The sequence below is a fragment of the Lynx canadensis genome, chromosome B3 (genome assembly GCF_007474595.2).
Source record: "Lynx canadensis isolate LIC74 chromosome B3, mLynCan4.pri.v2, whole genome shotgun sequence".
NCBI classification, from domain to species: domain Eukaryota; kingdom Metazoa; phylum Chordata; class Mammalia; order Carnivora; family Felidae; genus Lynx; species Lynx canadensis.
This window is the reverse complement of record NC_044308.2, coordinates 105,092,477-105,119,786: the sequence shown is the minus strand read 5'-3', so window position 1 is coordinate 105,119,786 and position 27,310 is coordinate 105,092,477. Positions and strand designations below refer to the sequence as shown.

Genomic DNA, 27,310 nt, shown 5'->3' with positions numbered 1-27,310 from the left:
CATTATGAATTTCACGTTTATAAAGCAGTTACATAAAAATACATAAAATGGAATGTCTTTGCATAAAAATGAAGTATCTTTCTCCTTAGAAATGTAGAATTGTTCATAAAGAAACTGTAAAGTTAAAAAGTAAACATCTGCACGTTGCTTAACCAATGTTTTAACTATGTTACTAAACATTCTCAGTCCAAAGAGTCAAATATATTCCTGCAAAAGCAGCATTGTAACATGGACACATAAATACCAAAACAAAAGAATCTGAATAGACCCAGGTTAATATTTGAAATACCTGGTAATGGTAATATTATTTATTCTTGAAATAATTGCTGAAAATAATGAAATTAATGAACTTTCCAATGCTCAGCTCAGATTATGTGAATTGTGGAGGGAAAATGTTATATTCCTTTTGAAATTAAACTGTGTAACAAACTTCCAAAATTAAACCGCTTTACTATATTTTATTGATATAAATACAACATATTTCATTAAGCATCAGCTACCATTTTACCACTACACAAGAAAAACAAAAGTCAAAAGAATCTCAATGCAAAAAGTCATTACACAAATGTTTTCATTGCCATAAAGTCATCTCTAAGAGCATCCTATATACTTTGTACCATTTGCTTATAATCGATTAGATACTTGATATGAAGCAAAGCTGAATTTTAATCAAACTTTTATTTCTCAGTGGAAAATGCTCTCTTCATCAGAGGTGGCTGAGCTTTTCCGACATCAAACATCATCTCCAACGGAGGGTTGTTAAGAGAACACCAATCAGGTATACGGCCTGTCTGATTATAATATTCCTTTGAGACTGAACGGCTCCCAAGTATGTCTTGTAGTGCACCAAAAATAGCTCCTGTGTGGTTAAAAAAAACAAAAAAACAAAAAAACAAAAAAAACGAAAAAAACCATTTTTATTTAAGATGTAAACTTTTACCAGAAAATTTTATGTACACACACGTCCAACTCATTATTTGACGAGAGAAGTGCTGAAATTCAGCAATGCATAGTCACTCTTCAAATTAATTGCAGCTGTTTTGTATCCTATATTTTGAATAACAGGGTAAGCCACAATTCCTGTGTTGAAAGTGACTTAAATGGCCTATAGCAGACTACAGTGAAAATGCTACCAAGCATTAACTGTGTCTAAAAGCAGGTGAGGTAGAGTGGAGTGGAAAGTATTTTTAATACTGTGTAAAAACAGTAAATAATACTTTTAGTTTTCTTTGCCACAATTCCAAGATTGTATGTCAATAAATAAAACAGCACTGTAAAACGTAATACTCATCGTTATAATGCCACCCAAGTCTCCGCTAAAGACTTTATAAAGACCCACAAGGTGGTCTTTAAAAAATAATGTAGTAACTGGGGAGCCTGGGTGCCCCAGTAGGTTAAGTGTCAGACTTTGATCTCAAGGTCTGTGAGTTCAAGCCCCATGTTGGGCTCTGTGCTGACAGCTCAGAGCCCGGAGCCCATTTCAGATCCTGTATCTTCCTCTCTCTCTGCCCTTCCCTTACTCATGCTCTGTCTCTCTCCCTCTCTCAAAAATAAAAAAAAAACATTAAAAACAATTTTTTAAAGAAAATAAATAAAAAATAATGCAGTAACTAAATCTATTTGTCCTAGACCAAAATTACATTTTGACCAAATTTTACTTTACAAGAAATACAACATTCATTTAAAATCTCAATACTTTTAGGGGCACCTGGGTGGCTCAGTCAGTTAAGCATCCGGCTTCGGCTCAGGTCATGATCTCACGGCTTGTGAGTTCGAGCCCCACGTCGGGCTCTGTGCTGACAGCTCGGAGCCTGGAGCCTGCTTCTGATTCTGTCTTCCTATCTCTCTGCTCCTCCCCTGTGTTCTCTCTCTCTCTCTCTCTCTCTCTCTCTCAAAAATTAATAAACATTAAAAATAAATAAATAATAAAATCTCAATACTTGTTTCTCATGATCAAGATACCTATTAGCTGTAAATGCATCATAAAACACATAGCAGAATTATACAAGTATACACATCCATGCTTGTTTTTCTCTTCAAAGTACATATGTATATACTAGCTCTAGGCTATTTCCTGATTTCAACGAAACTATCATTTCCTATGAACTATCATTCAATGAACTCAGTCACAAAATAAAGTGTAATTATAAAATAAAGAGATCAATTCTCATATATGGCTCACAGGTTAGCTTTAGAAGGAACTAAAACAAATGTCTTGAGCAATGGTAGCAGCACTGGAATAAAGGCACAGCTATCACTATTATGAGAAATGATTTTCATTGGATGAAGTTTATTTAAAAAATTAAAGTGCAAATGCCAAGAGAAATAGGGATATAACTCTGAAAATTAACACTTCAAGGAAAAGTCAATGTTCAAAGAAAATTATTTAATAGTTCTATTAGTTTGTTACGTGAATGATTTTTCACACTGAATCTATTACAGCCATTAATATACCATTCAGGAATCAATCACTATATAATCATCTATATTGTAAAAACTAAATTCTTACCTCCCAACCACGCCACACAATTGGCCTTTGCAGGTGGAGTATGGATTCGGAATGTCTTGGTGCCGAGTACTTTTTTATATTTTGGTTTTTCTACCAAATACCTTATTTCCGCCAGCAATCTGTGGAGAAATCCTGGCAACATCGACGTGCCACCTATGACTACCAAATTCTCTGCGAGCTGCTTTCTGGTGTCTATTGGGCACTGTTATTAAAGAGAAAGAAAAAAAAGAATTTATCCTTAGCTGTATAAATAATGCTTGACTGGATTCAAGAAAATATACAGATTATGTGTTATAAATTAAATAGGTGATCAGTACTATTACCACAGAAAAAATGCACATCAAGGTTTCTTTAACAAGGGAGTTTTTCATGTAGCAAATATAACCATGAAAATATTGCTATATACTTACATGGAACTTGAAAGATTTTAAAATCTAACAGTTTAGAATTTAAAGTTCCACAGGACACACGGTAGTTATATGTGAGTAATCTCATTTTCAAGACAGAATGACTGAGTCGAGCAAAAAATAGGAGAAGAAATAAAAGAACTTCATTACTTTTTTTAGTAGAGAAAGTATATGATAACTTCACAGTATTATATCCAGAGCCAGTTGTCAAGTGGGAAGAAAACATACTTAGAAAAACTGTTTCCACATCAGTTCTAAGAATTAGAATGTTAAAGTCTTTCACTGATGCTACGTTTTTCATAAAAGTCTCTGAGCAGAGCCCCAGAGGTAGACAGTATCTTCCAAATCGATGGTATTTCACATGGAATTCTGTGATTCCAGTCATTAAACAAAGAAGACATTATCATATACCCTATGGAATTTAAAATTCAATACTACCCAAACCTGCACTTAGAGAAACTACAAGCTGTACCAGGTACAAAATAAAAATCTGATATTGTTGCTAGGGAAAAAATACATGATAGCACTTATTATCCCTGAGTTTGAAATGTTAAGTATCATCTTTCAGTGCCAAAGTCAAACTCTGAAACTGTAACATTTAGCAGAAAAGCTAACATTGTAACCAACAGCTAAAATAAAAATACAGAAGATAACATGTAAAAATTTCCTCAGGGCACCTGGCTGGCTCAGTCCGTACAGCATGTGGCTCTGGATCTCAAAAGTGTCAATGCAAAGCCCACATTGGGTGGAGAGATTACTCAAAACCATCAGTTTCTCTAAAGGGCTGTAGTTAAAATGGAAACTTTTTGCAAAATCAAAATACCTGTATAAGAGAATCCAGTATTAAAGTGGCAACTGATTTCTCTTCATTATCTTGTTCAAAAAGAATTTCCACAACCGAATCTCTAGTGAGATTAAAAACAGAGAGTGCTTTGTTGGCATCATATGATAGAAAATATATCATCGGTTCTATTTTTTAAGTACCAGTACTATGTTAACATAGAATAATTATGAAAACAGAAGGTGTTTGGGGGCACATGGGTGGCTCAGTCGGTTAAGTGTCTGACTTCGGCTCAGGTCATGATCTGACAGTTTAGAGGCTCAAGCCCCACAGCTCAGCTCTGTGCTAACAGCTCAGAGCCTGGAGCCTGCCTCAGATTCTGCGTCCTCCTCCCTCTGCTCCTCCCCCACTTGCACTCTGTCTCTCCCTCTCAAAAATAAACATTAAAAAAAAAATTAAAACACGAGGTGTTTGCATTTGTAAATGAGGAGACCAGCACCTGCCTCACAGGTGTTTGAGGTGAGGATTCAATGAATCAATAGAACAGTGCCTGGTACACAGGAGGCCCTCCTTATGTATTAACTGTAACTATTATTATGTACAGATTAACAGACATTTTGCCCAGTTATACTTCCTTAAGCCTAATAACAGAAAATAAGTGATTCTATAAAAGTTAGTTAAGATTCAAGAAACAGATCTGGGGGCGCCGGGGTGGCTTAGTCAGTTAAGCATCCAACTTCACCTCAGGTCATATCTCACAGTTCATGAGTTCGAGCCCCGCGTCAGACTCTCTGCTGTCAGCACAGAGCCTGCTTCAGATCCTCTGTTCCCCTCACTCTCTGTCCCTCCCCTGCTTGTGTGCACTCTCTCTCTCAAAAATAAAAGTAAACATTAAGAAAAAAAAAAAAAAAGATCTGTAGTGATACAAAAGATTTAAAAACAATCCCCTCCCCAAGCATTTCTCTTGTTTTTAAAAATAACGTATGGCAAAGACTGCTAGTTGCCTAATAAAATACCCATTTTCCATTTTCCTATTTGTTCTCAAAAGAACCCATTTTGGGATAGCACAAGGAAGGTCTTTGTGGTGATGGAATAGTTCTATATCTTAATTGTGGTGTGATTACAGAAATCTACGTGTGATAAAATTATACGAACTATATATACATGTTACACTGATGCCAAATTTACTGGTTTTGCTATTGTACTACAGTTAAGTAAGGTGTAACCATTGGGGGAAACTGCGTGAAGAGTACATGAGGCTTTCCTATATCATCTTTGCAATATCCTGTAAATCCTGTAATTTGAAAAAAAAGAGCTCCATTTTTAAGCTGGATATAATGCCCTCCTCCAGTTGAAACAATGTATTTACCTGCCTTCCTTGTAGTTAGATGTGTAGCTAAGGAACAGACGAGATGGAGGCAGAAGCAGCATTTGGGACTTCTGAAAGACATCTCCTTAAAAAGGACAGGAGCACTTTTTTCTTTCCCTTCCTAGGGCTGCTTGCTTTAAACACAGATATAGTAGCTTTAACTGTATCGACCACCCTGGTATCTAAGGACAGGACTACCCCCAAAAGGATGAAAGATGAAGGATGTTTGGGTCCCTGGTGGGAGCTGCCATACCATTCCTGGACTATCTACCTCTGAGCTTCTTTTAAAAGAGACAGACGGGGCGCCCGAGGGGCTCAGTTGGCAAAGCACCGACTATTGATGTTCGCTCCAGTCATGATCTCACAGTTCGTGAGTTCAAGCCCCGTGTGGAGCTCTGTGCTGATAGCATGGAGTCTGCTTGGGATTCTCTCCCTCCCTCCCTCTGCCCCTGCCCAGCTCACCTCCTCCTTCCTTCCCTCCCTCTCAAAAACAAACAAACAAACAAACAAACAAACAAACAAAGCTGAAAAGAGACAAACTCCTATCTTGGTGAAGCCACTATTGTCAGGTTTGTGTCACTGGTGGCCAAACTAAATCCTGAGCAATGCAATACAAAACTACCTACGCATACGCATATATAAACACTATTTCTTAAAAATAAGATTTAGATCAGACTATGCACACCACTCTGAAGCTTTCTTGAATCTTCTTCAAAACATAAAATTCTCTTCATGAGACTCCACCCCTCACTAGCTCCTCATGTCATCAGTAAGGTTACTGAGGCCTGCAGTATGCTGAACACTCGTAGGTGGTCAGCCACCTGCTGTAATGCCTGCATAATTCCACTTCCACCAGTTGAGTTGAATGCTTACGGAACAATAGTTTTCTTGTTCCAAGTCTTTAATTGCCAATAGATTTGATATTGAAATTACGTAATTTTACTGTTACTTAACCCACAAAATACTAGGGGTAGAAAATAAGTTGTTTTTCTATGTGAACTGTTGAATGCTTCGAAAAGACAATCATTTTAAAAATCTTTTTAATACAGGTAATCCAACTATAAAAGTCTAAAAAAACCACCAATAAGAATTCTGTACCAAGACGGATACACAAATAACTTTAAGTTCTCGCTGCACTTAAAAATTCAAATGACCCTTCTGACTTACAAACTGTGTGTGTGGGCTGAACCGTGTCTAATTATGTTTCAATGGAACTCGATTTTTAGTAGGAAAAAACATATGAGCAGACAACTGTAAATCCATGGGGTCTGAAATGTGAGACACAGTGTTTTTTTATTCCCAAATAACCAAAAAGCTATTATGAACCAAAAAGTTGCATATTCATCTCCTTCAACATTTATTTTCTTCTTGTATTTTGGGCTCTACTAAATTGTAACTTAAGGAGTATAACCTAAAGAAGAGGTAAAATGATAAAAGCTACTACCAAAAAGTAGTACATTCTCACTCTGTTGTTCTCCTACCCTACCATCTGTAACATCTGTGTATTCATGTTCACCCTTATAGTATCTCAACCTCTGTATTACCTCAGAACCAACAGGATCTTCAATATCTACATAATTCTTTTGTGTGGCATCTTCTGATCTAATATTTTACAAATGAAACTTATAAATACAAATTTAATTTTTTATTTTTTTATAAGAGCTACAAACTATTTATTTTTACTGTTATTTTAGAGAAAGTGCACATGTGACCAGGAGAGAGGGGCAAAGGGAGAGAGAGAGAATCCCAAGCAAGCTCCACACTCCGTGCAGAGCCCGATGCAGGGCTCGATCCCATGACCCTGGGATCATGACCTGAGCTGAAATCAAGAGTCAGATGCTCAACCAACTGAGCCACCCAGGTGCCCCTGTACATACAAATATTATAAAGCTTGTATATAAACAAAATGCTATTGTTACCAATATAATTATGTAAGTCTGTAACTTATATAGCATCATTGGATAGAATAAAGAAAATGAAAAAGTGAATTACTAACTGGTCCTTAAGATTTAGCATATTTGGAAGAACGCATTCCTTCTAACATGACGTTTCAAAGCAGGTGCCAGCAAACTATGGCCTGTAAGCCAAATCCAGCCTACTTATCTTTGTAAATTGGAACACAGCCATGCTCATTCATTTACATATTGTCCTGTGGCTGATTTTGCATTCCAAATTGTAGACTTGAGTACTTGCAACAGAGACCATATGGCTCACAAACCTCTTTACAAAAAAGGTTTGCTGAACCCTGTTTTAAAGTATTGTACTTTATTCTCTACCTTGAAGAATAGTTCCATTACTTCTAAATTACTATGAAGAGCAGGAAAAAAATTTTTTTTAATTTAAATATTTTTTTTTTTAAACATTTTTTTTTTTTTTTTTTTTTATTTTTGGGACAGAGAGAGACAGAGCATGAACGGGGGAGGGGCAGAGAGAGAGGGAGACACAGAATCGGAAACAGGCTCCAGGCTCCGAGCCATCAGCCCAGAGCCTGACGCGGGGCTCGAACTCACGGACCGCGAGATCGTGACCTGGATGAAGTCGGACGCTTAACCGACTGCGCCACCCAGGCGCCCCTAATTTAAATATTTTTATAGAATTTTAAAAATTTTACAAAATAAAACTTTTCAAAATTAAGAAGCTGAATAAAATTAATCATGAACAGGGAGGCATACTGAAAAACACATAAAATTGTTAAATCAGCAATATTAAAGGCTTATATATTTTTAAAAGCCAAAAATTCATTTTAGTTCATTATTTTGCTCATAAAAATTAAGGTCTACCTGATTGATCCAAGAACATGTAAAATCTTCTCTCCATCTAATGGGTAGTCAACATTTGGGGGTGGTGAGGGACGCTGAAATATAAATATCATAAGCATAAATACATACATAGGTTATAACCTCTGAATAAAAAGAATATACATTTATTTTTAACTTACCTCAGTATTCCCATCAATATTAAATTTTGCTGCTTGGATTTTTAATCCACGTTTCAGATCACTTACAAAGCAAGTGCGCACTTATAAGAAAGAAAAGGAGATTTTGTTATGGTTTGTGATTGAATCGATCTCTGTCCCAGTTAAAACAATTCTATTCAAGTGGACATACTGGTCAGCTATTCCTTCAGATTTTACAAACTATCTCTGCCTTTAGTTTGATTTTGAGAATTTATTCACAAATAAAAAACTTTTTTTTTTTTTATTTTTTTTTTTTTAACGTTTTTTTTTTATTTATTTTTGGGACAGAGAGAGACAGAGCATGAACGGGGGAGGGGCAGAGAGAGAGGGAGACACAGAATCGGAAACAGGCTCCAGGCTCCGAGCCATCAGCCCAGAGCCTGACGCGGGGCTCGAACTCACGGACGGCGAGATCGTGACCTGGCTGAAGTCGGACGCTTAACCGACTGCGCCACCCAGGCGCCCCACAAATAAAAAACTTTTTTATTCACTGAGGAATAAGATATGTTGTGTGCTCATCTTTCATAAAACCACATTAAAAATAAAACACCTCTGAGAAAACTATATTTTTTATATTCCTGGCATAAAGAGTACCATAATAAAATTTAGTATTATGAATATGTAGCTATTCTGAGTACCATGTTCCTTTGAACCACTGCTATCCCTAATCTTATCTATTTGATTCTTTTTAAAAATCTTGGTTGGCCAGGGTTGCCTGAATAGCTCAGTTGGTTGAAGGTCCAACTCTTGATTTTGGCTCAGATCATGAGCCCAGGGTCATGGATCAAACCCTGTGTCAGGCTCCATGCTCAGTGTGGAGCCTGCTTAAGATTCTCTCTCTCTTCGTCTGCCCCTCTCCCCTGTTTGCATGCACTCTTTTCTCTCTAAAAAAATTAAAAATAAAAATAAAATAAAAATCGTGGTCAGAACGAACGCAAGGCTAAATTTTGCTCTCAGCCGCAGTAAGGCTCCCTTAGTTTAGGGTTTTTTGGCATATTATTTTCTACCTCTAGCATACCCCAACACTACCATTTTCCCTCTACTATCCCATTTTTTTTTTCACTTTGAACATTTATTCTGTCAAAAATTATTTGAGTTGCAAAGTACCTTTTATAACAAGCTGCTTCAAAATATTTTCAGAAGGTAAGGAATAAAAAATGTTTAACTAGAAACGAAATTAATGTTGAATGTGAAAAATCTAATGACTTGGTTAATTACTTGCAAAACACGTTAAATATATGTATCATAATAAGAGTCTTTTTATTCGTTAAAACATATTGAGAATCTACAATATACTAATATGCTAATAGTAAGCTAGGTGCTCAAGTTACTCGGGTATTATCTATTTTATTCAAGTCCTCATAAATATCAAAGCAAGATAAGTATCTACATATTGTAAAACTCAGGTATTACAATAAGTGAAGAAATTTTAGGTAATTATATCACATAAGTAAACAACATAACGAAGAACAAGATCCATCTTTGAGCTCCAGCTCTAACCCTACCTATAGCATTACACTGAACAAATCACTTAATATTTCAGGGCCCCAACCACACCAGATTATCTTCAGGTCTCATTTAATTCTAAAATCCATTATTGTCTGATTCTCTCTTATGAATTTTACATGACATTGTCAGTACTGAAGAATATGAAATTATATTTTAAATGCTTTTCCTTTCAGTGAATCAAAATACCAGAAAACTCAATTTAAACATTATCATAAAAATACACTCTAGCAAAGAAGTAATATATCTTTTTAAAGCAACTCCAAGGGTGCCTGCATGGTTTAGTTGGTTAAGCGTCCAACTCCGGCTCAGGTCATGATCTCACGGTTCGTGGGTTCGAGCCCCAAGTCGGGCTCTGTGCTGACAGCTCAGAGCCTGGAGCCTGCTTCAGATTCTGTGTCTCCCTCTCTCTCTGCCCCTCCCCAACTTGTGCTCGCGCACGAGCACGCTCTCTCAAAACTAAACATTAAAAACTAAAAAAAAAAAAGTGAATCCAATATATTTTGGCCCCAAATATAGAACTTCTAAAGTCAGTAAAATGATTAACCTTGTATATATGTATTTAAAAACTAGAGTAAAAAAAATTCTATACAACATAAAACCAGTGGCTTTCTTAAGCAGTTTATTCATACTGTGCAAACTATTAATTCCCTGGTATTACTGTATACTCTATAATTGTAGTTTCTTCAATAAGACATCAGAAATAATGGCAAAAGCTTCCATAAATCTAAAGGAAAATAAACATTTTATTTACATTATCACATAGCTTATCCTGTATATTAAATACTTTTAGGATATTACATTATCAATTGAATATATGTTGTACATCTGTAAATATTTACAAACACATGCCCTCTAAACTAATACTTAAGGATAAAAGGGACAAAAGTGGGAACTTAGTTTACCTTTAATATCCTCTAGGACACCTTCTGGAATTGAACCTAAAACAGAAATTTTATTTAGAGAAGTTTAATAATAAGCAAAACCAGTCCATTAAATTGCACTCACATTTCCACTTTCCATTTGCGCAAAATTTTTTAAACAGCTAAGTACTGTAGCTTTTAAAAGCCAAACAGAAACGCCACCATTTTTCAAAGCCAAGCCAAAGCACAGAAGTTGAAGCCAGATGTGCACCAAGTCCTACCAGATATTACACACTCAAAACTTGGATAAAAACAAGATCTAATAATATATTAGAATAATTGACACCACATAGAAATTGACCACAACAATCCTTTCTGCTATAAAAAGATTTGTTGGGTATCTTGTGGTAAACTACTTAGAAGAAATAGGAGTTATTAATTTTTCTTGTACAAAAAGTGAGGTTTCAAGTTTGCTTATCCTTCTGTGATGTCGGTAATATGCTAACCTAATACTTATTTTTAGAAAGGATCAGACACAGACTCTCAACTTTTTTTCTTCAAGGTAAAGGTGACATTTAAAAAAGTGAGCAAGAATGTATCTATTCAAAGAAATCTATACAATTTAGGGAGCCTCTAGAAGGTGGATGTTTGGATATATTACCATTTTTATGTGATTTTGTTGCTAAAAATCTAGTTCTCTAAGTCAGACTCAGAAACAAAATTTTCTAACCTAAAATTAAAATCTTCTAAACTCAGACTTTTTAACTCATTGTTAATTATGTAAAAATATTCTGATTTATAAGAACAAATTATTTATATCAAAGAAGACAGAAATTTATAGCTGAAAATGGAATCATGATTTAATAAGGGTAATCATGCACTTCTTCCATCTGAACTTACATACCTTGTTAGCTATATCTTTAAGTTATGGCAGCCACTAAAACTAAGTATTAATATAAGTTAAACTTGAAAGCCACACCTTCAAAACATTAAGCCATAACCCTTAAAAAAATATTTTATCACGTTGTTTTGAGGAACAAAAAACTTTTAGCCCTAGTTAAGTATAACGTTAGAATTATTATTTACCATTATCTTGTCCTCCCCAAAATCTTACTTTTGTGTGTTTCATAATATAGTAATAATGGTATACATACAACTTACAAATAAACACACATATGTATTGAAGGTATATGCTCAAAAGCTTTTTACTGATGGGGTCAGTGTGTGATCAAAAACTTTGAAGACTTCTATCCTTAAGTGTCGGAACGTACCTCACAAAAGGATAGAGATTTCCAAAAAAATTTTAATTTGGCTATAAAGAGATGAGAGAAATGTAACTATAATATAAGTGCTAAAAACTGTAACATTCAATTAATGTTATATTTTCTTTAGGCATATTCAAACGAATTTCAAAATGTAACAAAGAAATTTTGTAACATGAGAAACAGTTTTCTTTAGGCAAAAAAAAAAAAAAAAAAAGTAAAGCAGGCTTGAAAATAAAACCCTTATTTTAGCTGGGGGTAGATGCTACCTCCCTATATTCTTACATAATTTGCTTTTAACTGTACACTCTTTGTTGAATCAATGTACTTGGGTTAGTCTTTATAAGTTACTTTAATGTATTTATTCTTTTTGAACTAGGTTCCAAAAACTAAATGAAAAAACTCATTCAAAGTTCATATAAGGATACCCACATATACATGAGATTTGCCTCTCCTCCTTGCTAAGAACCTTGACAAGAGATATTTTAAATGTATTTGCATTTCTGATCCTCCTACACGTGTCCTTCAGCAAACAATGATATGATTTAATTCCTCAGTCAGTAGGACTGCAAGGCTATCACAGACTCAGATTTAGGAAAATATGTCACGGAAAGATTAGAATCAGAGACCACGATGGTTGGTTAAAGAAAGGGTATCCAGGAATGTACAGTTCAGAATTGTAAGGAAATGTTATCATCACTTTTAAAGATCTTTATTAAAAATATTTCGAATGCTACATTAAACTCATTATCTTTGGATACTTTTGTCTTCATGACATACTAAAAGAGTAACAAAATTTACCTGCAACAGATAAATTAGGGGTGCCTGGGTGGCTCAGTCAGTTGAGTGTCTGACTCTTAATGTGATGACCTTGTCTGGCTCAGGTCATGATCCCAGGGTCCTGGGATCGAGCCCATGCTTAAGATTCTCTCTCTCTGGGGCACCCTGGTGGCTTAGTCGGGTAAGCATCCGACTTCAGCTCACGTCATGATCTCATGGTTCATGAGTTCAAGCCCTGTGCCAGGCTCTGTGCTGACAGCTCAGAGCCTGGAGCCTGCTTCAGATTCTGTGTCTCCCTCTCTCTCTTCTCCTCCCCTGCTCACATGCTGTCTCTCTCTCTCAAAAATAAATATTTTTTAAAAAATTTTAAATAAAATAAAAAAAAAGAAAAATATATAGAAGAATGCAATTATTATCTTAACTACCAAAAGAAAAACAGGAAAACAATATAAGCAAGGATAAACGTCCTAAAAACCTGTCTTTCTCTTTCCAACATTTATTTAGTGCCTAGGTAGTATACTAAGTGCTTCAGATTGAAAAACAAGACAGATCCCTAAAGTATACTGAAGGAAATTGGTGAGTTAACAGGTAAATGAGGATGTGTCATACGTGCTGTAATAAATGCTGGTGAGGGCTTAACAGAGAGGGGAGAAATTTATTCTGCTTGGGGGAAATGCGAAAGGCTTCACAATAAAATGACACTCTGGCTGAGTCACGTAGAGGGATGAAAAACCCAACCAGGCAAAGGAAAACATCCAGGTATGAAGGCTCAGGTTTATGGGAGGACTAGTGGTGCCTGGAAAATTATACGAAATTTACTGTAGCTGAAAAAGGTGCACAGGGTTAAGTTGAATAGTTAGGGCTACAAGGTAGAAAGCCAGATTGGGAAGAAATGTGTTATCAAACAAATAATTTGGATTTTAAGCTGTGGAGCCAGCAGAAACCCTCAAGCCAAAGAGCAAGGTAATCAAGTTTGTATTGTGGAAGTTACTCCTGGCAACAGTAGAAAATAGACTGAATATGTCCAGAGAATAGTCTCCTGAAACAATCCAAGCAAGAAACAATGAGGGTCTAGTTTACAATGTCTTTGTTTTCAGATGGTCAGTGGTATAGATGATAGAGAAAAGGAGATGAGATTAAAAAGAGATTTCTGAGGGAGAACTGAAAGGATTTTTAACTCCCAGTTTTCTAAAATGGGAGATAAGGAAGATGGCATCTTTATCTGATAACAATTTGTTGAAATAAATATGGAAGAAGAGATAATGTGTTCCCATTTTGAAGGTCTTAAATGTGAGGTACCTAAACATGCCTAGTTTACATCTAATAATCAGTTGGAAATATGAATATCAAGTTTAGAAAGGTCAGGCCCAATGACACATTTGAGAATCAACAGCATATTGATGTAGCTGAAGTTATGGAAACAGATGAGATCACTGTTAAAAACCAGTGGGGGGGAAAAAAGAAATAAAAGAACACATCCCTAGGGAATATCAGTAGAGAAAACAAAAACAGGGGGAACCAAGGAATACCTGGAGAAATAATAGAACATCATAAAGCAAGAGAGCTCAGAATGCCAAGGGAAGAGATAATATCAAGAGTATAGGACAGGGGCACCTGGGTGGCTCAGTTGGTTGGGCATCTGACACTTGTTTTGGCTTGGGTCATGATCTCGCAGTTTGTGATTTCGAGCCCCATGTCAAGCTCTGTGCTGGCGGCATGGAACCTGCTTGGGTTTCTGTTTCTCTCCCCACCCCCCAACTTCTCTCTCTCGCCTTCCCCCCAAAAATAAACTTAAAAAAAAAAGAGTATATGATAATCCACAATGCCACAAGTCTAGAAAGTATGACTAAGATTAAATTACTGAACTTGATTAAGAGGTGAAGAATAACCCTATAACTGAAGCAATGTCATTAGAGTGACGTGAGGGAAAAGAGAGTAACTATACAATGGGGCAAAAAACCAATATGAGCCGAAGAATGAAAAGGGAATATAAACCAGTATTAAATAGTTGAAAATAGTTTTACCCATCACAGAGGGAAGGCTCTGCTCTTTAGCAGCACCTGTGTCAACAGTACATTGTTCCAGTAGCTGAGTTTCCAACTCCCTGAAGGTTAAAAAAAAAAAAAAGGTACTGGAATTAAAATATTGCACTTGATATCTTCTCTTACTTAATACTTTTACCACATCATAGTGGGTTATAATGCTTTACACAAAAGTGGTTTTATCCTTAAAAGATGAATACATCGGGGGGGGGGGTGGGCTAAATGGATAAAGGGTGTTAAGGAATCTATTCCTGAAATCATTGTTGCACTATGTGCTAACTAATTTGGATATAAATTAAAAAAATAAAATAAAAAAGATGAATACATTCAAGGCTAAGAGAGAATGGAATGAGTGACATTAAATGTCCATCAACCTTCTATTGATACTGTCAAAATATTAACATGTTTTTGTGGTACAGGTGAAGCAAATGTGCTAAATCCCAAGAAACTTACTTGTGAAGAGCTTTTCCTCCTAGAGGGAGTGCTCCCCAACAATTCAGTACTGGGATCCCTTCATATATCTATAGGGTAGTCAAGGATGTAACCATTTTAGGAGATAAAATGTGGTTTCCTTGGTATTTTCCTTACCTTCTGCGTATTAAGTCAGCTTTGGTAACAGGTTCTCAATATTTTTAAGAGGTACAAAATATCAGTCTTTTTTCAAAATTTTCTCCAAAGACAAAGGTTACACACACCCACACATACACACACAGAATTCATTAGTTAGAACTGAGGTGTCTAATAAAGTAGCTACTGGCTACATGTGGCTACTGAGCACTTGAAATGTGGCCGGTTTGAATTCAGATGTGCTGTAAGAACAAACCAAATACCAAATTTAGAAGACTTAACACACACATACAGAAAGCCCTATAAAATATCTCATTATAGTTTTTATACAGCTTATGTGGAACTAATAGTTTGAATATATTGGGTTAAATACAGTAATTGCATCTTTCACTTATACTTTAAAAATGTAGCTACTAGAAAAATTTTAAATTACATATGTCTCACGTTGTATTTCTACTAGAGCTGAGAGGATAGTGGACAATACTGTACTGAAGATTTGCTACCTTATTTTCCATATTGCCTGTAAGTACAATGTTTAAAAAATATATATATTGGTAAGAGCACTGGCTTTAGAAACAAACATGGTTATATACCTTGGCTATAGGCTTATATGACCTGCAGTCAACTATCCCAACTTTCCATCTTCTCATTTATATAATAAGGAGAATACTACTTGCGTGGCAGGATTGTTACAAGATATAAACACAAAATAGTTTATATTTAAAAAGCTATTACCAGGGTGCCTGGGTGGCTCAGTCAGTTAAGCAACGGATTCTCGGTTTCAGCTCAGGTCATGACCTCAGGGTTCATGTGTTGGAGCCCCGCCCCCCACAATGGACTCTGCACTGACCGTGTGGAGCCTGCTTGGGATTCTCTCCCTCTGCCCCTCTCCCTGTCTTGTGCATACTCTCTCTCTCTCAAAATAAACTTAAAAAAATATTTAAAAAGTTTAAAAAAGATAAATCAAAAAGATATTACCTAATTTAGTTCTTTAGGAGCTACTGATTCTTGATTTCATGCCCACAAGCATTTCTTCTAATAAATACGTATGTAGATCTCAAAACTGCTCAAGAATCATGGATTTAGAGATTTCAATCTCGTTTTCACTGGAGCCATGTGCACTGTAACATTTCTAACAGCCTTTACCTATACCCTGCTTCTAATGACAAGGAATGCACCAGTGTACTCAGTCACTAATTCCATTTTCACACAGCATGAATTACGAGGAAGTTCTTCCCAATGGTGATTGATACAAAAACTACAGCACTTGCTGAGCAATTATTACATGCCAGATCATATGCTAAATACTTTACATACATTACCCCATTTAAGTCACAGAATACCCCTCCATGAGGTGGAAATATTTTAATTCTCATCTCATAGTTGAGAGACCTAAGGCCCAAAGAGATTACTTGACTAATATCATATAGATAGTAAGAAGCATAGCTAAGATTTACCACTTACGTATTTGATTCCAAAACCAACATCATAAACCCTACACGCTATTGCCTCTGTGATAGCCTGCAGAAATAGAAAAAGGAGAAAACGTACTCATTTTCCCACAGTAAGTCCTTCAGCTATCTGAAGGCAGATTTCATGTTTTTTCTTGATTTAACTTTCTCATTTCACTTTCTCCAATTACTCCTTGTATTACCTTTTCTTAGAACGTGACTAAGATAGTCAAGTCCTATGACACATCCTAATTAGCTGATGTTCTTCTTAAAAACTGAACATGATATTCAAGAGGTCTGACCCCTAGAGTATATACTGGGACCATGTCATAATGGTAATTTCCACCAAATTTAAGTCTCATGACAATCTTGTGAATTTTTTCTACATGGGAATTCATATTTGTATATGGTAACCCAAAACAGTTCGATACCACAAACACCAATCATAATAAGCCTAATTACTGGGAAAGTAAAGTAAAAGCTGTGAAATAAGCTGCTTGACAAAAAAAGATACAGGTAACACGAGGCTCTCCCTATATCCACAATCCAGGACCATGGCCGAATTTATTCCGAGTGTCAGAAGAGCCATTAGATGACTTGGAGCAAGCAGGACAGATGGAACCTGGGAAAGAGCAAAACCAAAATAACAATTACAACAACAAAACCTGAAGTATTAGTAGTTGAAGATGCTTCCCTTATATTTCAAATATACTTGAAAAACTTCACAGTAACATTATATTTATGATAGCTTTTCAACCATTTTATGGCTGTTTGTTGATTTATCTGAATTTACATAATCTAACTATATACCTTAATAAATAAAAACACTCCTGGGGCGCCTGGGTGGCTCAGTCGGTTATGCGTCCGACTTCAGCTCAGGTCATGATCTCGTGGTCCATGAGTTCAAGCCCCGCATCGGGCTCTGTGCTGACAGCTCAGAGCCTGGAGCCTGTTTTGGATTCTGTGTCTCCCTCTCTCTCTGACCCTTCCCCGTTCATGCTCTGTCTCTCTCTGTCTCAAAAATAAATAAATGTTAAAAAAAAAAAAATTAAAAAAAAAACAAACAAAAAAAAACCACTCCTTAAATCCTTTAAGTTGTTCTTATTCCAAATGACAATTATGAAACATTTTTATTAATTCTTGCTCTTTCTCTTTTGGAGGAAAAAATCAAAGAGATAAAAGAAGAGATACAGAAACATAAATTCTAAGGAAGATATTAAATTAAAAAAATAAAGAGATGCTTCTGTCATCAAAATGAAAATTAAGAAAAGGATTCTTTTTTATTTATTCCATTTTAATTTAATTTAATGTTTTATTTTACATTGGCGGGGAGAGAGAGAGAGAAAGGGAGAGCACGCGACACGAGCAGGGGAGGGGTAGAGAGACAGAGACAGAATCTGAAGCAGGCTCCAGGCTCTGTCCCAGCTGTCAGCACAGAGCCTGATGCGGGGCTCAAACTCATGAGCAATGAGATCATGAACCAAGCCAAAGTTGGACGCTTAACCGACTGAGCTACCCAGGCGCCCCAAGAAAAAGATTCTTGATTGTCTTTCCTCACAAAGTTTGTAATATGAGCTCTATCTATCTATTTTAATGCTTATCTTTATTTTTGAGACAGAGAGAGACACAGCATGAGCAGGGGAGAGGCAGAGAGAGAGGGAGACACAGAATCCAAAGCAGGCTCCAGGCTCTGAGCTGTCAGCACAGAGCCCAACGTGGGGCTCGAACTCGTCAACTGCAAAATTATGACCAGAGCCGAAGTTGGACGCTCAACCGACTGAGACACCCAGGCGCCCTGTATTTATTTTTTTTTAAATTAATTTATTTTCAGAGAAAGATAGAGAACCCAAGCACATGCATGAGCCAAGGAGAGGAAGAGAGAGGGAGAGAGAATCCCAAGCAGACTTCGCACTGTCAGCACAGAGCCTGCCACAGGGTTCGAGCTCATGAACTCTGAGATCATGACCTGAGTTGAAATCAAGAGTTGGGCACTTAACTGACTGAGCTACCTGGACGACCCTGAACTCTAGTTCTAAAATATAATATAGCAGTTAAAATTAAATTGAAGATCTATAAAAATCTTTGGTTCTATGTGACATTTTTCAGTGAGACTTTTCCAGATCTGGTGACACCTCAAATATTAAATAAATATTCAATCAAAATATGAAAGTCCTCATAACTAAATGCTAAAAATAATGGCTGTAGTTCCATTATCTAAGTAGACACAGCAGGTTTCCAGCCACATACAAGATAAGGATACCAACACAAACCCACTTAAAGCTCTAAATGTAAATATACTCATCTGTTTTATTCAGAGAAGTGTTGATGCTGCTTCCTGTTTTGTTTTTTTTCTAAACGGCAAACCAAATCCCTAAGTTTATGACATCAGTAAGTACAGAAGAATATGTAACCTGTTTCTCTGGGCCTGCCTTACTAAACTATAACTTAGAAATATTAACTGTTCTTTACTCATAAATGCATTGTGATTTCTGATATATTTTGAGCTCAGTAGAATATATGAAAAATAAATTGTTATGTGCTTTAATTTCTTTTTCTTTCTTTCTTTCTTTCTTTCTTTCTCTCTCTCTCTCTCTCTCTCTCTTTCTTTCTTTCTTTCTTTCTTTCTTTCTTTCTTTCTAATTTTTGGAGAAAGAGAGAACGCAAGCAGGGAGAATGGCAAAGAGAGAGGATCTTAAGCAGGCTCCATGCTCAGTACAGAGCCCGACACGAGATGAGATCCCACAACCCTGGAATTGTGACCTGAGCTGAAATCAAGAGTCAGATGTTCAACTGACTAAGCTACTCAGGCACCACTAATTTCTCACCCATTATATACATTTTCTACAATCTTCTAGTCTCCCTTGTTGAAAAACCCTAAATGTGTACGGCAAAAATTTTCAAAAATTTGAATAATAAGGATTCTGGCCTAAAATGAAATATAATCATCTTAAACCATAATTTTGGTCTTTAAATAATCTTGACCCCATACAATGAAAACTATAAGTAATATCATCACAATCAAGATTTGAGAGTCATTCCTAGCACTGCACACTTACTCTAAGGGAGACATTATTTGAATATTAGATATAATAAGATACAATACGAATTTTTTTTTATGTAATAGGAATTTCTTGGTATAGTAGGAATTTTTTTTATATATAATAGGAATTTAAAGACTAACATGAAAGAACTAAAGAGTTTAGAGCAGTCAGAGTAACTAAACACTGGAAACCAGAAAGACCTGCAAAAAATACATCATAAGCTCCATAGTAAAGAATGTATCTTTTAATTCTAAAAAAGTCCCCTAACATAAAAACCTATATTAAAATAAATAAATAACAGAAATACCAATAAGAGGGGCACCTGGGTGGCTCAGTTGGTTAAGCATCCAACTTTGGCTCAAGTCATGATCTCACAGTTCGTGAGTTAAGCCCTATGTTGGGTTCTGTGCTGACATCTCAGAGCCTGGAGCCTGCTTTGGATTCTGTGGCTCCTTCTCTCTCTGCCCCTCCCCCTCTTGTGCCCTCTCTCTCTCTCTCTCTCAAAAATAAACATTAAAAAAAAAAAAGAAAATATCAGTAAGAAGAAATCTTCAGTTTTCTAAGTATTAGATGAAATGCTGATTACATGTGAAATAACCATACAAAGAAAAGAAAATAAATGGTTAATTTAAAGTGGTTTGAGTGTATTCTCACCTGGTTTCTTAAATGGATTGTGTAGTATATACAATGAAGGAAATTAAATGAGGATCTTTTAGTTTAAGCTTTAGTACCTACAAAAAACAACAACAGGGGCGCCTGGGTGGTTCAGTCCGTTAAGTGTCTGACTTTGGCTCAGCTCATGATCTCACAGTTTGCCAGTTAGAGCCCCCCCATTGGGCTCTGTGCTGACAGCTCAGAGCCTGGAGCCTGCTTTGGATTCTGTGTCTCCCTCTGTCTCTGCTCCTCCCCCACTCATGTGCTCTTTCTCCCTCAAAAATAAATATTAAAAAAAAAAAATTAAAAAGCAAAGTAATGGGGCGCCTGGGTGTCTCAGTAGGTTAAGCATCCGACTTCAGCTCAAGTCCTAATCTCGCAGTTCGTGAGTTTGAGCTCCACATCAGGCTCTATGTTGACAGCTCAGAGGCTGGAGCTGCTTTCAGATTCTCCATCTCTCTCTGCCCCTCCCCTCCTCATACTCTGTCATTCTCTCTCTCTCTCAAAAATAAAAATAAACAATAAAAAAATTTTTTTAAGAAGGCAAAGTAATGAATCTCTTTAACAACAACAACAACAACAACTGGGGTGCCTGGGTGGCTCAGTAGGTTAAGCATCCAACTCTTAATTTTGGCTCAGGTCATGATCTCACAGTTGTGGGTTCAAGCCCTCTCAGTGCAGAGCCTGCTTGGGATTCTCTCTCCCCTCTCCCGCCCTCTCTCTCCCTTCCTCTTCTCCTGCTCTCTCTCTCAAAATAAACAAATAAACATAAAAAAAATTAAAAAGAAACAACATAAAAATAGGTACCTCAAAATACTTGAAAAGAACACGAGTGAGTGTCTCTCTGAAGTGGGAAGGACATAATACCGACTCGATAACCACAACTCGGCGGTCTCTAGGATTCACCAATAGATGCCTGGAAGGTGACAGCTTTCATTTATAAACGTAAATAAAAGTTTGTATTTATTTTGGCACATAGTGCAATTTTGTTAAGAAGAGAAAGACATCTTCATTTTATTACTTGGTAAAGATAACATTCCTGACCTCTTATTACATGCCGTGCACTGTGTCATGATCTTTGTTAACGCAATTATCTCAGAAAACAAAAGTTACAGCCTAGTCTGAATACACACTTGTGTATTTTTAGGTTACGAAAGTAATATATGCTCATAAAACTCCAAATATAATAGAAGTTTATAATTTGAAAAGTACAAATATTTTACACTTCGACTACACAGAAACTACCACTTACAGCAGTTTGTATATCTTCATTATTGTCCATGCGTATGCACGTATTTTAACAGAAATATTTATTCCATAGATGTTGTTCTGCGACTTACTTTTTTCAAATATCAATATATCTAAGACACCTTTTATATCACTACATATACAGAACTCTTTTTTAATGGCTATAAAGTGTTCCACTATATGGATATATAATAATTTAATTATCCAACCTCCGTTATAAATGAACATTTAATTTGCTTTCAGTATCTCTTATGCTTGCCAATCATCTAGTCTTCAAATATATTTTGGAAACGGCTGAAAATAAACAAGTAAAAATGGTAATGGAAGACAACTCTTTTTTGCATCAGATGTAACACAACCAAATATCACTATGACTGGCCTTAGGAAAATCTAATCACAAAAGCTGAGGGAGGAAAAAACCATAACTACATCTTACCTGAAATACAGTATGTGGATGAATTCCTTTAAGTAGGAATATAATTCTTCTGTATTGATATTATATTGAACAACTTTGATAGGCTAAAAAAAATTAAAATGATTTATTAATTTATAATAACAAAATAATTTCAAATTAATATATGGTTATTTATTGTACTAATCCACTTCCCAGTAATAAATCAAAAGTAATCTGTATTGAGAATAAATACAAACCCTAAATATAAATTAATCACTTAAATTAGGAATCTTTAAGAACTGACTCATCGAAGATGACAGAACTTTTGGTTTGTGGGGATAAAAGTATGTGTTCACAAGCAGAGAGCTATGCTCATTCGAATTTTTCCTCTATCTGGACTTACCATTTTGCCAGGACTGATAAAAATCAGCACTGATTAAAAAGTAAGAAAAGCCTCCTCAAACACTCCAGACTTGGTTCAGGGCCTGCAAGTCACTCTCAAAGCACCAACACTTTCCTGTTGATAAGATCACCCCACTTAATTACTCGTAAAATGTGTACCTTCCCAACAGACTACCTACTCCAAGGGCCAAGCACATGGTATCAGGCCTATGATACATCTTCCTTTAATTAACACAGTACCAGGCACAAAGTACATGCTCACAAATATGTGTGGTAAAAATGAGAACATACACTATTAGCATTACAAGAGTAAAGGCAAACACTCCCAAGCCATGAGTGCTAAGTCAACACCAATACATAACAAGGACTTCAATTATGATCCTCAGAAAGCTCTAAGTACTCTGATGCATCACTGGCAGACCTCTATTTACTCTTTTAATGACAATACCATTAGCTCCGCTAATTTCATGATTTTATGTAGCTTAAAAAAGGTTCCAAACCATGTATGGCTGATTAGAGATTAATCTTCACAGAAATCTGTCTTTTCCAGATGAAGATAAAAGCTGAAAGAAGTGGGGCGCCTGGGTGGCTCAGTCGGTTGAGTGTCCGACTTGGGCTCAGGTCATGTTACCGTTTGTGAGTCTGAGCCCCACATCAGGCTCGCTGTTGTCAGTGCAGAGCCTGCTTCAGATCCTCTGTTCCCCCTCTCTCTACTCTTTCCCTGCTTGTGCTCTCTCTCTCTCTCAAAATAAACAATAATAAAAAAAAAAAGCTGAAAGCACTAAGAAAAGTGTCAATGAGAATGTTAAAGTTCTTAGTCAGGAATCTAGTAATTTATCAAGTATCACATTAAAATCAAGTATTATAAAGCAAAATAACATAAAAAGTGAATAGACAGGAACTTCCATCACATTTTGAATACCACACCACATATATCTATTACATTAACGCTTACCCAAGGATTTGCAGAAAATTTTGCAATCAATAAAATGATTCCCTAGTCAAGCATAATTAAAAAGCTTTCTGAATCAACATATTTTGTGTTGATCTTAATGATCATCCCCATGCCAAATATAAATTGGTGTACTAATCTATTCTGCTACAACATGTGTTTTATAAAACCAAATATGATCATATCCCATTGTTAAATAAGGGAATAATGTCTGCATAACATGTAATTTGTATTATGTTCGTTATTAGTTCATGTAAGGCAAGAGGAGCTAAAATTATAACAGTTATAACTCTCATCAAGAAAGAGAATCATCAACTCAGTAACCAAACAGGTAGGCATCCTTTCGGATCTATTTTTCAAAAGCTTAAATGATTTTCTGTACCAGAGGCTCCTTTTCCAAAGCAGACCCTTTCATGACTCTTCACTGGGCTGCATTTCCTCTTGGTTCCACCTTAACAATAAATAGCCCCATTGGCCCCACACCCTATCATCTGCCCAATCTCAACACCCACTGACCAAAGTTTTCAATCCATCATTTCATTTCATTTTTACTATCTCCGAGAGAGCCTCCAGTCACTCTCAGTTGCAAGCCAAAGCTATTCCAATTTTTTCCTGAGGGATCAATTATTTTGCAAAGTTACATGGGTTTTATATGGTCTCCCTCAGCCCTACTTTTCCCATTTGTGATCAAAGGGAAGTTCTTCAGGAATGCAAATATTAAGTTAAGGCAGGAGCATCTGTATTTGATTTTAATAGGTGAATTCTATGGCACGAAAAATTATTCTTCCTATTGTTCTATAAGTCCTAATCTGTCAAATTAGCTTTGGCAGGAAACTTTTAAAATGAAATAATGATGTAAAAAATTTTTCTTGGAATACAGTCATAAGTTATATATTTAGCACTGTTCTAATCAAACTTACTTGAAGTCACATAAAAAATACTTTACAGGGGCACGTGGGTGGCTCAGTCAGTTTGGTTAAGCATTCAACTCTTGATTTTGACTCAGGTCATGATCTCATGATTGTGAGATCGAGCCTGCATTGGGCTCTGCGCTTACGGGCAAGAACCTGCTTGGGATTTTGGGATTCTTACTCTCCCTCTCTCTCTGTCCCTCCCCTGCTCATGTGTGCGTGCTCTCTCACTATCTCTCTCAAAATAAGTAAATAAGCATTTAAAAAAAAGTTTACAGTACAGCATTTGTTTTGCTAAATTGTTAAAAAAAAAATACCTTAGGCAAGCCAGCTTTTTTTATCACACTAGGAATTATGCATCTTGGACCAGTTTCTCCAGCAAATCCACACCTGCAAATAACAGAAAATTGAAACATTCAACTTATAACACTTTCTGTGTATTTGTCACAGAAGCAAGTTTTTCTACCTTTGTTTCAAAGCAGCGGTCACAAAAAACATATGAAAACATCTCTGATGTATTCAAAGGGGCAAAGAAACTAAAAAGAAATACCATCCAATCCATTATTGTGTATTATAGGTAAAAAAAAAAATTGTTTCAAATTAGTGATATTGTAAACCAGTATACTATTTCAGAATTTCAGATCAGCATGTACTTTTTTTTTAGTTTTAAATTTTACCTAGGGTGCCTAGGTGGTTCAGTCAGTTAGGCATCCAACTCATGATTTCAGCTCAGATTATGATTTCACAGTTCGTGTTCACAGTGTGGAACCTGCTCAGGATTCTCTCTCTCTCCTTGTCTCTGCCCCTCCCCTGCTCTCTCAAAATAAATAAACTTTTTTCAAAAAAATAAATTTTACCTTAGTTTCAGGGAGCATATCTCTATAACCCTCGATTTCTACTACATTATGGGATTTTATTTCACATAATGAAATTCCATAATGTGGTAGAAATCCAGGGTTATAATTATGAGTTACACATAATTCCATCATTCTAATATTGTTAGCTTCCATATTGATGTGTTTGCTTTTGGTCTATTTTTTTTTTTACACTATGCATATTTGACATAATCACGCTGTTCACACATCATGAACTCACACAATAAGCTTCTGCCCATATTATTACAGTCTTCACTGTTATGTATATTCAATCCTTTTATTATTTACTTATTTATAATGTTTATTTATTTTTGAGAGAAAGAACACGAGCAGGGGAGGGCAGAGAGAAAGGGAGACACAGAATCCAAAGCAGCCTCCAGGCTCTGAGCTGTCAGCACAGAGACTGACACAGGACTCAAACCCACGAACTGTGAGATCATGACCTGAGCTGAAGTCAAACGCTTAATGGATTGAGCCACCCAGGTGCCCCCTAATTTATCCTTTATAAAAACAAACAAAAAAACCCCAAATAGGATTCTCCTGAGTATTTAGGTATTTCCATGTATGTTTCATGTTAGTACAACAAAACTTTCCAAAAAATGCTGCTAAAAATGATCACCATGTAAGTTTAGTTTTAACATTATCTCCTCCTGTCCTGTCTAGTTTTCAGTACTGCTCTCTTATCCCCAAATAGTTCTATCTTCTACTAGTCACATCATGTTTACTTACACCAGTTCTCAAATTCCCCAGGATGCAACAACCCACTGGTTGATTTCAATTCCTTTCTTTTACTTCATAAATTCATCTTATCACCTTCCTGTTGTCTTTGTCAATAATCACCTTCCTGTATAGTAGCTTTCTGCTTCTCATTTCCTCATAGCCAGAGTGATTATCTTTGTCAGTCTCAAAGTACTTATTATGGTATTAAAATAAGCCTTTAAAATAAGAAAACATAAATAAGGGAAAATTTTGCATTGAACACTAAGAGAATGTCATGGATCAAGAACTATGTTTAATCCAATTCTGAAGCACCTGAAGTCTAATTCTTTTTTTTTTTTTTTTTTAATTTTTTTTTTCAATGTTTATTTATTTTTGGGACAGAGAGAGACAGAGCATGAACGGGGGAGGGGCAGAGAGAGAGGGAGACACAGAATCGGAAACAGGCTCCAGGCTCTGAGCTATCAGCCCAGAGCCCGACGCGGGGCTCGAACTCATGGACCGCAAGATCGTGACCTGGCTGAAGTCGGACGCCCAACCGACTGCGCCACCCAGGCGCCCCGAAGTCTAATTCTTAAATAGGCGGTTTTGACCCTTTACTCAACAAATAATTATTAAACACCTACTATATATTAGGCAATGTTCAGATATATATATATATATATATATATATATATATATATATATATATATATAAAGATTTTCAGATGTTTCTATTTCAAATACCTATATGAGGCAATTCTGGCTGTTACTTTCCTCTCTCTTGAACCTAGTACAAGGGCTCTCAACCTGAAGTCCAAGGACCACTGTGATGGTTCGCCAAACCCTGAAACCCTGTGCAAATATTTTAAGGTTTGTGCATCTGTGGTTTTCTTTCGGTCGTCAAAGGGATCTATGCCATCCAAAAGATTGAAAACTAATACTCTAGTGTTTACAAGTTGCCTTTTAAAACGTCAAATTTCCTAATCTAAGATTTTGGGGCGGAGGGGGGGCGGTGCAACAAAGGATCTCGAGTCTTACCTATAGGGCTTCACCTCTTTGTTTATGTGTGCAGTTTCTCTCATTTGACTTCCTACTCTTGGGGAGCAATGGCTCTGTCTTGTACTCGAATTTCCAGTACCAACAGCCGCTCCACTCAATAAATTATGTCTACGTTAGTTCGGTTGCTACCTTCCCAAGCAAACAAGACCAGGATAAGGGTCTAAGTCATCGCTGTCATCCTCTGCATGGAAGACACCAGCGGAGAAGACAATTCTCTCGAAGCCTCCTGGGCCTCCCCAACAGTCAGAACCGGATCCTCGGGATTCGTATCGCTCACAGTGAAAGTAATACGGTCCGTCATTTGCGGAGGTGCGGGAGGAAAAAGTGGAGACCCGGCGACCGGCCCAGCGAGCCTGGGGGGACCCGGCCCGGGCCTCGACCACCCGCCCTCCCCCGGGGACGACCGCAGCCAGCGCCGCCGCCACTCACTTGGTAAAAGCCTCTCCTAGGTCTATCACCACTGCCGTTTTCTCCCCGCCGCTCCCCAGGCCTTCATACAGAGGCATGGTAGTACGGAGAACAGTAAGAAAGACAGCACGGTCTTGGAACCCAACAGCTTCGGCTCTCGGAGGGGCGGGGCCG

The 27,310-nt window shown here is 36.6% G+C and overlaps 1 protein-coding gene across 2 annotated transcripts; it reads right to left on the bottom strand.

Moving 5' to 3' along the window:
- ACTR10 (actin related protein 10) lies at positions 1-27,310 on the bottom strand. Of its 2 annotated transcripts, none has more exons than XM_030319202.1 (13): positions 27,158-27,310; positions 24,413-24,485; positions 21,873-21,955; positions 20,996-21,104; positions 17,008-17,115; positions 14,929-14,996; positions 14,458-14,537; positions 10,434-10,469; positions 8,005-8,084; positions 7,847-7,920; positions 3,740-3,821; positions 2,510-2,711; positions 1-859 (listed from the first exon to the last, which is right to left on the bottom strand). In XM_030319202.1, the coding sequence occupies exons 1-13, from the start codon at positions 27,232-27,234 to the stop codon at positions 678-680; spliced, it is 1,254 nt and encodes a 417-aa protein (XP_030175062.1). In that variant the 5' UTR covers positions 27,235-27,310; the 3' UTR covers positions 1-677. The 2 variants fall into 2 exon arrangements, with proteins under 2 accessions (XP_030175062.1, XP_030175063.1); XM_030319203.1 differs by lacking the exon at positions 27,158-27,310 and adding an exon at positions 26,708-27,089.